Here is a 14,277-nt window from a genome sequence, read left to right as displayed (position 1 = left end):
AAACTATTGTGCCAGGGCAATAGGTGCAGCTGGGCAGTTACTTTGCGCCTGGTAGTGCATTTGGGCTGGGCTGCTATTGTATATCAAATTCCAAGGACATGAAGGCTTGGGCATGCTAATAACCCCAGGGGGGAAAAACAGCAACTTTCTATTGTTGGTATAACTGCTAAAATGACTTGCTCGCAAGGCAGGAGCATAATTGGCTTGATTAGTAGTTCTACATGAAAGAAACAAAACAAGGCCCCCACATGGCTTTGAGTTATACAGTGAATGCAGGCGGGAATTCATTAAGAAAAACCACAATAAGAGCAGGAGACAGAAATACATTCTCACTATAGAAGTGTTACAAACAATCTTTGATTTCAAGGATGTCTGCCCATTCAAGGCTTATATAAGGCTGATTGGTTTACAACAGAATAACAGAGTTGGAAGGGACCTTGGCAGTCTTCTAGTTCATCCTACTGTTCAAGAAGGAGACACTAGACCAGTGATGGAATTCATTTTTTTTTTACTATCGGTTCTGTGGGCGTGGCTTGGTAGGCATGGCAGGGGAAGGGTATTGCAAAATCCCCATTCCCTCCCCACTCCTAGGGGAAGGATACTGCAAAATCCCTATTCCCTTCTCACTCTGGAGCCAGCCAGAGGTGATATTTGCCAGTTCTCCAAACTACTCAACATTTCCGCTACCAGAACCTGCTGAATTTCATCTCTGTCCTAGACCATTCCAGACAAGTGGCTGTCCAGTCTCATGTTAAAAGCCTCCGGCAATGGAGCACCCACAACTTCTGGAATGGCTTGTTATCACAGAGTTTAGAGCTTCAGAAGTTGTGTGATTATCCCAGAACTTATTAAAAAGAATTGAATGTGATCACACCCTGGTAGATTTGTAGGCTTTTCATGCTAGGGTGAGCCTTTCCCACTGCCACATAAATATACGAACTGACTACTCAGAAAGACTTTCAAATTGAAATGCCTTGACATGACTGGATGATACACCTTCTTGAGGAACAAAAGCATATACCGTATTTTTCGGAGTATAAATTGCACTGGAGTATAAGATGCACCAGGTTTTTGAAGAGGCAAATTAAAAAAAAGTTTTTGTACTCTGCAGACCTCCCCAAAACAGGGGGAGGGGGGAATAGCAAAAAACAGCCCACTTTTCACAAAAATGGAACAGGCCCATTTTTTAAAATAAAAAGGCCATGAACAGCCTTTAGACTTATAGAGTGTTCCTGGGGGCTGGATGGGCCCAATTGAGCAAAAACCTGCACTCTTTTTCACTATTTTCTGCCCTTCCCTGCCTCCAGTCCTCTGGAAGCCTCCTAAAGGCTATGCACGGCCATTTTGGTGAAGGGGGGATTGGGAGGTACAAAATGCTGCATTCAGTGTATAAGACGCACCCAGATTTTCAGCCTCTTTTTTGAGGGAAAAGGTGCGTCTTATACTCTGAAAATATAGTACCTTATTAGACAGCCTAAAAGACGGCATCCGTTTCCTATCCTGATTAATCCTTTCTACCTTAAAGAACACTTGGCCTTGTACAAGACATTAAACTGTACAGTATATACACTCACACCCTTCTTGTGTTTGTAAGTGGGTTAACTATGAAAAATGTACCTTCATATTGAAGCTATCCAGGCTATTCAAGAAACATGGGATTGATTTTTACATATAGTTATTGTACCTGCATAAAGTTTTGCAAATTGTTGAACACATAACTTCCGCCGTTGTCTTCCAAGAGCCTCAGAAGAGTTCAGTTTGCCCATCTATTTTGATCATTTCCCATTCCTATGTGCTTATTTTCTACTTAATGCCTGTTGTGATACTAGTTTCATACACAAGAAAAGGAGGTCTCATATGCAAACTTCTACAAACCATAGCACCTGGAACAGATGAAAGTTTCAGACAAAGCATCTGAGATCTCCAGATTGCCCGCCTCTGCACTAAAGTGTACATTATTTACCAATTTAACCACATGATATTGTTGGTGGAGACAGTGAAAAAAAAACCTGAGCAATCACATCTATTTTGGGTACTGAAGTCCAACTCACCAAGGCTGATGTGGATTTTCTATTTAACTTTTAGAATGCTACCAATACCCAAAGGGCTGAAACTTGAAAAACATAGCTGCTTCCTTGAGTATCTCTCTGTGTATGTTAGAATCTATATAGCATGCTTTCATCTTTGAGGGGAAGCACCTGCATGATTCTAGTTAAGAAACAACAGGATGAGGATTCAGTGTCAAGTTATAAAAACTGCTCTTAGCTGTTCAACCACAAACTCAACTTTTAGCCAGCAGTGTCAAGTTAATACCACTAGAGCAATCTCTCAATAACCAAAGATAGCTTTCCTCAGCATGAATGGAACATGTAATGTCAAGCTATAGCCACATTTGAAATTAAGCAAATGGGGATTTGGTCATTTCCTGGGGAATTTATGGATACCATTTTGAGTTCCACTAGATGACAGCAGTGTAAAAAGTGGTAATGATGACTAAGAAAATGTAACTGAGCCAGAATCCATGAGATTTAGCAATATAACACCAGTGTTCTGGTTGTTGCACTGTCAATTACTTGATAGGTTTGATGTGCTAACTTCCAACTCCACAGCCCTATGGGACTCAGTCCCTGTGACATTATTTACAAAAACATTGCTGATTGGATACAGACTGGTATTGCATTCTGTCCAAGAAGTAATGATAAGAGTCCCACTTTGTGTGAAAAGGATGGAGGTCTCTAACTTACTAGGTTTCAAGGAGAGGAAGTCATCTTCCAGCAGACACCAAGTCAATAGATAGATATGCTCGTGACCCGACAAATGCGCGCCCAACAACAGCGCACCGACAAAACCGTGACGTCGATAACACGCCGACGAATGAGCACGGAAGCGCGGTGACAAAAGAGCGCCGACAGAAACGCCATTACGGTTAAGGTAAGGTTTAGGGTTAGGTTCAGGGTTAGGTTCAGGGCTACCTTTAGGGTTACCTTTAGGGTTAGGTTTAGAGCGCACTTCTGTCGGCACGCTTCTGTGCTCATTCATCAGCGCGATTTCGACCTCGCACTTTTCTCCCCGCGGATTTGTCATCGTGCTTTTGTCGAGCGCGCATTTGTCGGTGAACTAGATATGCTGTGTTGCCTTTTTCCTCTCCACCTGGCTTTGATTTTATGGGATATGAACTAGCTAGTTTGGTGTAGTGGTTAAGGTACCAGGCTAGAAACCAGGAGACAGTCAGCTCTAGTCCTACCTGAAAGGTATGGCATGAAGGCTAGCTGGGTGACTTTAGGCCAGTCACTTTCTCTCAGCCCATGAGGTCAGACTCTGGTCACAAGCCAATTGTCAATTCTGTTGAAACCAATGAATCAACTCTCAGTTGATCAACAACAACAAAAGTGGACCCTGTATTTGCAGGGAATCTTCTAGGAAGATAAAAAGTATCAGCTGGTCAATGAAGTTGTGACTGTGTTTAATCTATGCTTATATAGTATTCACTATAAACTTCTAGACTATCCAAAGTGGGTAGTATATAAAACAGTAAATAAAATCAATTAAAAATCACTTGCTTTGAGAACTACTGCTGCTGCCTCCCTGTCAATATACCTTTCTTAGCAAAAATATTCCCTATAACATTGTTCACCACAAAGTAGCCTCCATCAGGTCCCATAAATATCTTGCTATATGGATGCTGTAAAGTTCATTCATTTACTATGATCTCAGGATTTTGTTACCATTTTTTTTGTTATATAGCTACAAGTACAGCTATCTTTGTAATTTTAGTTTATTTTTCAGTGATGGTAGGACAAAGATTGTTGCTCATATAAATGTGGCTAGGAATAGATGCAACTTAAACCGTGGGACAGACAGGAATCTTTTTCTATTTGAGCTAAAGTTGCAAAAATCATGCCTACATAATTTTCCTGAATTTGCACAGGAGATTCCAGTTAAGTAATTTCATGTTTTCTTTTGAGAAATGAAAATATTTTAATGTTGACTCCAGAGGTATTCAGCTATACAATTGTAACATTAAAATGCTTTGAATTGCTTTAGGGCCTTAGAATTCAGGCAGAGTAAAGGGAGAGCAAGCAGGAGGGACAATAACAGCAGTTAAAATATAATTTTATTTTTCCTCATTAAAAACCAAAGATAGAGAAATGTTACAAAAAGTATTAAAGAGAAACACTTCATCAGCAGTCATCTCCATTTCCCGACCTTCATCTTAGGGTATCATAAAATATCTTCTAGATCAGTCAGCAACCCCGCCCCCCCCCCCAAAAAAAACCCCACCATTCTGCAGTATCTATGGAACAAACGAGGACAGCCTTATATGCATGAAAACACATTCCAAATTGTCCTGACCACGCAGGTGCTGGTGGTTTGTAGGTCAAGTCTAATCTGCCAAAACAGAATACTCACATTACTAGTTGTCCTTATCATTACTATAGGAAGACCAAATCCTTTGGGATGATAGATTCTCAACATGTGCACAAACCAATAAAAACAATCACCTTTAGGATTAGAATGTAAAAGGGAGAAAATAACAATTGCTTTGAAAAACAAATTATTTTGTTGCATGTTAATTTTGACCTTGTTCTCAATAAACCAATTAAGAATATCAACTTGTCTTATTTAATTGGTAGTGGTTTAAGAAGGATTGTGCCTATTCATCCCTGATTTCTTCTTAAATAGACTAGTATAGCAAAGAAATCACTCGTGTATTCCTTTATTCTAATGCTTTTGCCACCAGGTTTTATAAACCCAACATATTTATATATAGGATTAAAAGCAGTTGAGTTAATTCATTCTGAGGAGGAAGCTTCTGGCCTTAAGATTCCAATGATAAAAAGAATCTCTGAGCTGTTGGCTATTTTCCCATCTCCAACTCCTGGAGTCTACTTTTTTAACTGCAGAAGACAGCAGAAAACTTTTCCAAACAGTGGTCAAGTTATGGTTTCCAATATTCTTTAATTAAAAAATATAAAACATAGGAATGCTTTCTAGATTGTTCTTCATATGGTTAGGATGTAAGTCGAGACTGAAATGCCTTTGACATATATAGAGAAGACAAAATAGCACATTGTTAAAACTTACTTTCCTAAACCTCAGAATACACTATGGGCGTCACTGGATTAGCACAAAAACCTGAATAATTGGGCCAACTGATTACATGAATAATTGGTATCTGAGATGTCAATGCAAAGCAGAACCTATCATCAAGGTGTAGAAAAGAGCTGAGCTTGAAATACATGGGTGTCTCTAATAAGTCACTCTTATTAAAACATGCCTTTTTTCTGCTTTGCCCATTATTCCTATCAGCAAAAAAACCCCAAAATTAAAAAGACAGATCATAATGCAAACATCTGTAAAGTATTTCCTCCCACATATGTACGTTTGACATAACATCCACCTAAACTAGTGGGTTATGCAACAAAAGCAATTTATAGTTATATTCCTGCCTTCTGTGTTACCACCTCATATGACTAGAAGTTGTTTACAATGTGGGTGATATAAGGCATGTTGTTGGATGTGCAAACCAATCATTGCAGTATTCATTCTAACTTCATTAAGAGAACATCATGTGACATTCACATGGCTTTATAAAGGATGTCCACACATCAAAGCAAATTATAACTTCTCATTTATTCTTCTACCTGCAAATATCTATCCAGTTATAGAATATCCTACGGCTCTGTAGAGCTCTAATTCTATTTGTGCTGAACAAAATACATAGCTTTCTCTTTAACTTTGTATTCTACTAATTTCAAAGCAATTCAGATGCTGCACAGCTTCTTGCTCTAGCCTTATAACTTGGTGACACAAAACCAGATAGGTTTATCTACCCTGGGAGATGAAGAATGTATGTTTCTAGTGTTTCAGACTCACACTAAAAGCAGAGATCCTTCCAGTTCCTGGATAAATCCTAGTCTACTGAACATTCCTCTATAGACAGAATAATTCTGTTAGATAAAGAACAAGAAAGCAACTCACAAGTTGGCCTTTCATGGGCAGTTGTTCATTTAAAATATATTGTGAAGATACTCTCAAGCTGAGCTCAACTGCTAGGACTGCATCCATGCTGTCTTTTTGGTGATGTAATGAGATTGGTCTGCGATGTCCTTCCCCCACTGTGGGTTGGGATTTCTTTTCTATTTACCAATCCAGTTAACAACTTTGGACTGTCCAGGTGGTTCTACATGCAGGCCTTACCCAACAGCTTCTGAAATAAGCCAAGTTTGGCTAAGTGCTACCACCCGCTGAAGATCAGTTATAAGGGAAATGTGCTCACTCCATTTATAAGAAACCTGTCTTCTGTGAATGAATAGTATCTTGATAATTGCAACGCAACTTATGTGCCTAGCTTGCTCGATGCACATATATTTCCTTCTGACAATCTTCAGAAACTATAATGGCATATAAAAGAGACAAGAGACAAGACACCAATCTCCTGATACCAAGGATCCTGACACCAATTCAAAATATGTGCCCTTCATGTCCCTTGGGCAGCAGATTGATTTGATGATTCCTGAGACTTTTGAGTACATCGTTCAGTAGGCACATGATGGTTCTTCAACTGGAGCTATTGGGCTCAAAGGCTTCAAGGTGCTCAGGGATCGGAAGGCAAAAATTGATGGATCATACACAAAGTGAGGTGGGGGCCGGCTGCCGTTGATATGCTGCATAAAGAAGAAGAAGAAAGAGACAATTACCAGTGCCCATGGGGTAAATGAATGACAGCACATGGGGAAGAGATCATCATTTATCCCTTTATCAAACTACAACATCATAATTGAGGTAGTTCAAAAGCTTAATACTGTAAATTAGTAATAAATCAAAATCTTAGAAAAGAATGAAGAAGTAGGAAAGCAGAAAACATGCCTTCAATACACTGTAATATGAATGAATCCTGACAGTAGTGAAATCATGACTGCAAGTTAAATTTTCTTATTATGGGTGGGTTTTTTTTTTGGTTTAAAGGGTACTAGGTACTTTATAGTACTAGGCACTTTACAGTACTAGAAAATTCCCATCAGCATATTTATATTTTTATACTTATTCCAGAAGAGAAGGGTAGTTAAAGAATCAGAACTAGAAAATAATTATTGATCCATCCTCAACTTTCTATCCTATACTAGACCATTCAAACCATATAAAATATTTTCATCAGAAATCTTCTCACAACTTAATGTCTTTGCTTAAATGCTTTCATTAATGTTAGAAGGTTGTGAAAATGAATGAAGAAACTGTTTTTAAAAGCTCAGTTATAATGTCTTAGCAGTAACAGCCTTGTTAGTCATAAATGCCAATAAATGCACATAGTCTTGACAGAATGAAGAAAATTGTAGTCCAGCCTATCTGAAGGATAGAAGAAAATAACTGTATGTATGTATGTATGTATGTATGTAAGTAAGTAAGTAAGTAAGTAAGTAAGTAAGTAAGTATGTATGTAAAATAAAAAAATCCAATAATAACAATTACTAAAACGAAATTGTCAATCAAATTAAAAGTAATCAAATCAAAATATCTAGTTCTCTCATTTTTTTCTAACAGTAATTTTATTTCACAAAAGCTGGATCGGCATCAAGCTACATTCTTTGAAAAGAATTGAACTTTGGGTATAACCAGATTAGATTTTAAACATTTTGCTTATTCTTTTCCTACCTCATTGCCAACTTAGGACACAGCTTTCCAAATGCCAGGGTTTGCTTATTGCATTTTGGATGACTAGTCTTTTTATAAAGGATTTGGATTTTCAACAAACAATTAGCAGATGTTGTGTCTAGAAGTGACCTCTTACACTTCAGGGTCATGTTGTCACGAGGTGGTCACTGTATCTAGGATTTCACTCCTTGACCTATGCATATTCCTTAAGGGATTCTGATTGAAGAAGTCATGAACTGAAAGCTTCTGTATGGCTGAGCCAACAAAAAGGGTCAAATCTTTTTGTCTGACGGAGAAAGGTCCATCAGATTATCTGCCACATTCTTTCTTTCCCAATCTTGGAAATAGGGAAGGCATTTCATTTGCATAAGATACAACTCAGCAATTTGGCAGCCTGGCCAAATTACATGTTTAAATATTATTTATTTACAATATACAAGATACTGCATGCATGAACTTTAGGGTATTTTTACTACAGCTGAGTAAAAATGCATGCATGAACTTTAGGGTATTTTTACTCAGCTGTAGCTAAGAGGCTGCTTCCTGATGCAATACGAATATTACTTTTGATGAAAAAGTGGTGTTATTGATTTGACTTGTGCAATAAACCGTAGCAAGAGACAGGATAGATAGGCTGAGCCAAAGCTGGAATAAAGTCATGGAAGAAGCAGTGTCCATATATGCAGCATGTGGAGAAACAAACTTGTTGATCTGTTGCAACAAAACACAGAGCCTTATAGCACTTTAAATCTAATTGATTTATTATAGCACAATTTTTCATGGACTGGAGATCACTTCATTTGAACTATAAAATGCCTTCCTTGAAGATATACATATAGCTAACTAGTAATGACATAAGTGGTTATATATAGCAACAGCACTTATATACTACTTTACAGTGTTTTACAGCCCTCTCTAAGAAGAATAACAGAGTTGGAAGGGACCTTTATAGAATCAACATATTGATCCCAACAATTCCTCATTTTACCCATCTTGAAAGGATGGAAGATTGAGTCAACCTTGAGCCTGGTGAGATTTGAACTGCCAAATTCCAGAACTACCAAATTCCAGACAGCAGTGAGCAGTAGCCTTCAGTACTGCACTCTAACCACTGTGCACTGTGCCAAATGCATTTGTTTATGGACCCACTAAAGTCTTTTAAATAATGGTTGTTATATTACTGGAAAAAAAATTCTTTTTAAAAAAAAGTAGATAAAAGCATGCCATTGGGCATTATTGCTAGGAATACCTTATTCTAATTTGCCCCAAAATGCTACATGCTTTCAGGTTATAATTCCAATAATATGTAATTATAATAGCATATAATTACATGTTATTAATGGTGATTGCAAAGTAAAACTCACAAATACATTTGTTAGCATTTTATCAAGGTTTACACAATCATTTGGTTTAGAGACCATCAGTTGATTTTTTTTTTCTCACTCTAATGCAAGGGTGTCAAACTCAATTTCATTGAGGGCCACATCAGGATTGGGTTTGACCGATGGAGGTAGCCATGGTGGGGGTGGCTATGGTGGGCGAGACACGGAACCGCGCCTCCGCAGACATGGTTTAATAAACTTATAAAAATAGGGAGGCGTACATTTCTGTGGTTTAGTTTTCTTAATACTTACTTCATCTACTTGATCACCTTATGATAGAGAGAGAGACCAGATCAAGAAACCGACTCCACAGGAAGACTAGAACTATAAATTATTGACATAGGCTAGTAGCAGAATCCTGCAAGCCTGAAAGGTAAAATATTTTACTTTCCCTCCCTTTTATAAGGGAGTCAAAGGTAACCTCCTGCAGTACTCCAGGGGCCCCGTTTTGGGCCTGAAATAGCAATAGCAGTTAGACTTATATACCGCTTCATGGGGCTTTCAGCTCTCTCTAAGCGGTTTACAGAGTCAGCATATTGCCCCCACAGTCTGGGTCCTCATTTCACCCACCTCGGAAGGATGGAAGGCTGAGTCAACCTTTGAGCCAGTGAGATTTGAACCGCCGAACTGCAACTAGCAGTCAGCTGAAGTAGCTGCAGTACTGCACTCCACTCCAGAGGCCCCGTTTTTCATTTTATTTTTTGTAATTTTATGTAATCAATCTATAAAATTATGCATAGCTGTTTATAGATTCAAAATAAAATAAAAACAGTGCAAATAAACAATATTTTAAAGAAGCTCATGTTCCTGAACAAATTGCTTTTATTTTAGCCTCACCAGTTGGCCCTTCAGAAAACAGATGTTTCATTTCTTATCAAACAAATCACTGCAGTTCCCCTATGGATAGGTGTCTGAATGGCAGCCATGGCACTTTCTCAAATTTAAAAACATTGGAGACTCCTGCTATAAAAAGAGTTTTCTGCTCTTTGTGAGACAAGTAGTATTATTTAGCCCTACTAAATGGGGTTTCAGCGCTATCAATCAAAACCTTTGTTATAAAGAAAAACATTTATAGCACAAAATAATTTTAATATGAAGGAGATTTCTAACAAAGATGCCTCATTCAGATAGCAGATAGAAAAGGATGGACCTTTTCCACTTCAGTTGGGCAGTTGCGTTCTTATTTCCCCATCCTTAGGGTTTGCAACTTTTTTAGAAATATCATACCTATTCTTTCAGCTACATTTTTCTAAAAATAAGGACTTTTGTACAGAACACTATTTATGGTAATATATGGATTCTTTTCAAACCACTGTCCTTAGTAGTATATATTGTTGTGTTTGTGATGGTGTGTAAGGCTTTGCTGCTTAAAATGACCGTTGTCTTACCTGAACGGTCCTTCTATGGGTGCTGCGAAGGGAATCCAATCATGGGTTAACTTAGCCTTCTAGCCTTGAGACTGAGTATGCAAATATCAAAGTTACGCCTCCTCTGACTGGACTTCCGCTTCCTCTCCAGTTCTTATTACGAAGTCCACCGAAGAAGCATTATGTCAATTCCCAACAAGCCGCAAGTCATCCGGCACTACGGAGCCAAGTCCAGTCAGTAACTAGTCACAGTCAAATGGAGCCCTGACCAGCCGAAGCCGCGGGCGGGTTTGGATTCCCTTCGCAGCACCCATAGAAGGACCGTTCAGGTAAGACAACGGTCATTCTCCTGTGTGCTGCTCCGGGAATCCAATCATGGGATATATCAAAGCAATGAACTCCCAGGGCGGGAGCTAGGCTGGTCAGGCTCCTCCGCAGACGGAAGGACCCTTTGCAACACTCTCCGCCCAAAGGACGCCTCGGCCGAGGCGAAGACATCAATCTTGTAGTGGCGAATAAAAGGCGAGGGGGATGCCCAAGTGGCCGCCCTGCAAATCTCTTCCACGGACGCTTGCGTCGCCCAGGCCGCTGTGGTGGCCGCACTCCTGGTGGAATGAGGAGTGATTCGCCTTGGAACCGGTCTGGAGTGGGTGTCATATGCCAACGCAATGCAAGCTTTCAACCATCGGCCGATGGTGTGGGAGGACACCTTCTGTCCCATTGAAGATGGCTGGAAGGAGACGAACAGGGCCTCCGATCTTCGGAACGACGCCGTGCGCTTCACATAGCGACGAAGAGCCCTGCGCACATCCAGATGGTGCCACTGACGTTCCCGCGGATGAGACGGGTGAGGACAAAAGTCCGGCAGGACAAGTTCTTGAGTTCTGTGAAACAATGAATTTATCTTTGGAAGAAAGGTCGGATCCAAACGAAGCACTACCTTGTTCGGGTGGAAGATGCAAAGATCCGCACGAACCGAAAGGGCTGCTAGCTCCGACACCCTCCTGGCCGATGTTATGGCCACCAGGAAAGCCGTCTTGAGTGTCAGCAAGCGGAGGCTGATGGAGTGTAGAGGCTCAAAGGGGGCAGCTGTAAGGGCCCTGAGAACCAAGGTCAAATCCCACGTGGGATAACGATGTACCGTCGGCGGTCGTAAGTTGGAAGCACCCTTAAGGAAGGTTCGAACTCGCAAGTGCTGGGATAAGGAGCGGCCTTGGCCACCCCCGACCACCGTTGACAAGGCTGTGACCTGACGGCGAAGTGTGTTTGGTGCCAACCCCTTGTTGAGGCCGGACTGCAAGAAATCCAGAACCTGGGGCACCGAGGCCTTGATGGGATCGACCCCGGTGCGTCGGCACCAGCGGCAGAAGGCCTGCCAGGTAGCTTCGTAAATACGGGTAGTCGACGGGCGACGGGCCGCCTGAATTGTAGAGATGACTTCGTCTGAATAGTGGAGGGCCGCTAGCATCTCCCGCTCACGTGCCACACGGCTAACTGCAACAGCTGAGGGCCCGGGTGCTGGAGAGCCCCTTGGTGGAGCTGAATCTTGTCGTCCGGGATCCTCCAAGGACGCGAAACGGACAGATGGACGAGGTCTGCGTACCAGGGACGTCTGGGCCACATTGGAGCGACCAGCAGGACTTCCGCCTGTTCTGTCAATATCTTCTGAATGACCGACGGAAGGATCGGGAGAGGAGGAAAGGCATAGAGAAGGCCGGCCGGCCAACGGCTGCGTAGAGCGTCTACCCCCTCCGCCCCCGGAGCCTGGTATCGGGAGTAAAACCGGGGAAGTTGTGCGTTGCGCGGGTGAGCGAACAGATCCACCTCGGGCAGGCCGAAGCGGCGAGAGAGCTCCTGGAAGAGAATGGGGTGGAGCTGCCACTCCCCCTGATCCACAGTCGCTCTGCTCAGCCAGTCCGCCTGAGTGTTGGCTTCGCCCGAGATGTGCTCCGCCCGAATCGATGAGAGTCTGGGCTCCGCCCAATGGAACAACCTTTCCGCTTCCAGCATCAGAGCTCTGGACTGCGTTCCCCCTTGGCGGTTGATGTGGGCCTTGGAGGCCACATTGTCGGTCAGGATTAACACATGGTGATGAGATACAATGTCCCGAAATTCCAGGAGAGCCAGACGGATGGCCCGCAACTCCAGCCAGTTTATGCTGTTCGCCAGCTCCTGACCCGACCATCGACCTTGGGCCACCTTGTCCAGGGCATGGGCCCCCCATCCGAATAAGCTGGCGTCTGTTGTAACTTGAACGCGGTCCGGCTCCTTGAATGGACATCCCCTGAGGAGCCTGGACGACATCCACCAATGCAGGGACCGCCTGGCCTTGCTCGGGAGCTGCACCTTGATGTGGGAATGACTGGTATGCGCTCTTTGGAAGGGCAGCAGGAACCACTGGAGAGGACGCGCATGGAACCTGGCCCAGGGCACCACGCTGATGCAGGAGATCATCTTCCCTAGCAGTTTGGAGAGCGACAGCAGCGGTACTCGCCGATGGGATAGCGCATGATGCGCTAGGCGGTATATGCTCTGCCTCCTTTCCGGGGACAGGAAAACCTCGCACGACATCGAGTTGATGGTGGTTCCCAGATGAAGGAGGGACGTGGTTGGGCGCAGGTGGCTCTTGGGCAGATTGAGGACAAAGCCATGGTCCCGCAATGCGTCCATCGTGACCTGTAGGTCTCGGAGGGCCTGATCTCGAGAGGACGACAGCACCAACACGTCGTCCAAATAACAATTGATGCGTATTGGAATTGAGCGAAGGGAGGCTGCCAATACTGCCAGAAGCTTGGTGAACGTGCGCGGGGCAGAGGAGAGGCCGAATGGCAAGGCCCGGTATTGATAATGACGGCCGTTGAAGTGAAACCGCAGGAACTTCCGATGTGCCGGATGAATGGGCACATGGAGGTACGCTTCTTTGATGTCTATGGAAGTCATCATGTCGCCTTGGCGGATGGAAGCCAATATGCTCTTTAGAGAGTGCATTTTGAATTTTTGGTATTTGATATACTGATTGAGCTGTTTCAAATCTAGGATTGCCCTCCATCCCCCGGAGTTCTTTGGTACTAGGAACAAGATGGAATAAAACCCTAGGCCTCCCTGCCCTTTGGGAACTTGCTCTATGGCCCTGATGGTGAGAAGATGAGATATCTCGGTGTCCATAAGGCGCCGCTTTGACGGGCACCTGGGCACAGGGCACCTGATGAACCTCCTCGGGGGGATGGATAGAAATTCTAGCGTGAGACCCAAACTCACTACTTGAAGGGCCCAGGCGTCTGACGTGAGCTCCGCCCACCGGTGGGCGAAGGCCAAGAGACGTCCTCCTATGGGCCCTACCTCCTGCGAGTCAGCGGTATCTGCGAAAGGATCGGTTGCCCGCTCCTCGGAATGATCGTCTACTCTGCGCCTGACTCTGCTGGCGCCCCCTGTCTCTGGCCCCGGCTCGGTCCTGGCCACGGTCCTGTGCCTGGGAGAACCCCCTGGTATAGTTGGGGACATAGGGGGCAGAGGTAAACCCCGAGTCCCCAGACCGAAAGGGCTGCCGTCTACCATAAGGCTGTGGCCTTCTGGCCACACGGGCACTTGTGGAGGGAAGCACCCTACGTCTGTCCCGAGTCTCAATGAGAATTGGATCCAGCACTGAACCAAACAAGGCCCCGCCCTTAAAGGGCGTGGATGCTAGACGCCACTTGGATTTGATATCAGCTTGCCAGTGGCGGAGCCAGAGCAAACGGCGAGAGGCCACATTGGAAGCCACGGCTCGGGAAGCAAACTTCGCCGCGCTAAGGGTGGCATCAGCAGAAAACTCTAGGGCCGCTATCAGTTTGGTGACATCCTGATGGAGGCGCAGTTCCTCCGGATCCAGCCTTTCC

The 14,277-nt window shown here is 43.3% G+C and overlaps 1 protein-coding gene across 2 annotated transcripts in view; it reads right to left on the bottom strand.

The window, feature by feature from the left end:
• Positions 1 to 4,097: 4,097 nt before the first annotated feature.
• The window catches only part of LOC106544141 (uncharacterized), a 78,860-nt gene continuing 68,680 nt past the window's right edge, over positions 4,098 to 14,277 (bottom strand). The window contains exon 5 of one of the 2 annotated variants that reach the window (XM_014060317.2): positions 4,098 to 6,668. In XM_014060317.2, coding sequence (XP_013915792.2) covers positions 6,540 to 6,668 — 129 coding nt within the window. In that variant the 3' untranslated portion in view covers positions 4,098 to 6,539. The remainder of the gene's footprint in view (positions 6,669 to 14,277) is intronic. The other variant, XM_014060318.2, reaches the window with a different exon arrangement.

This window comes from Thamnophis sirtalis, unplaced genomic scaffold (genome assembly GCF_051295495.1).
Source record: "Thamnophis sirtalis isolate CommonGarterSnake01/CBP01778 unplaced genomic scaffold, rThaSir2_p1.2 scaffold_6, whole genome shotgun sequence".
NCBI classification, from domain to species: Eukaryota; Metazoa; Chordata; class Lepidosauria; order Squamata; family Natricidae; genus Thamnophis; species Thamnophis sirtalis.
The sequence above is the reverse complement of the archived record's forward strand: the minus strand, read 5'-3'. Positions and strand labels throughout refer to the sequence as shown.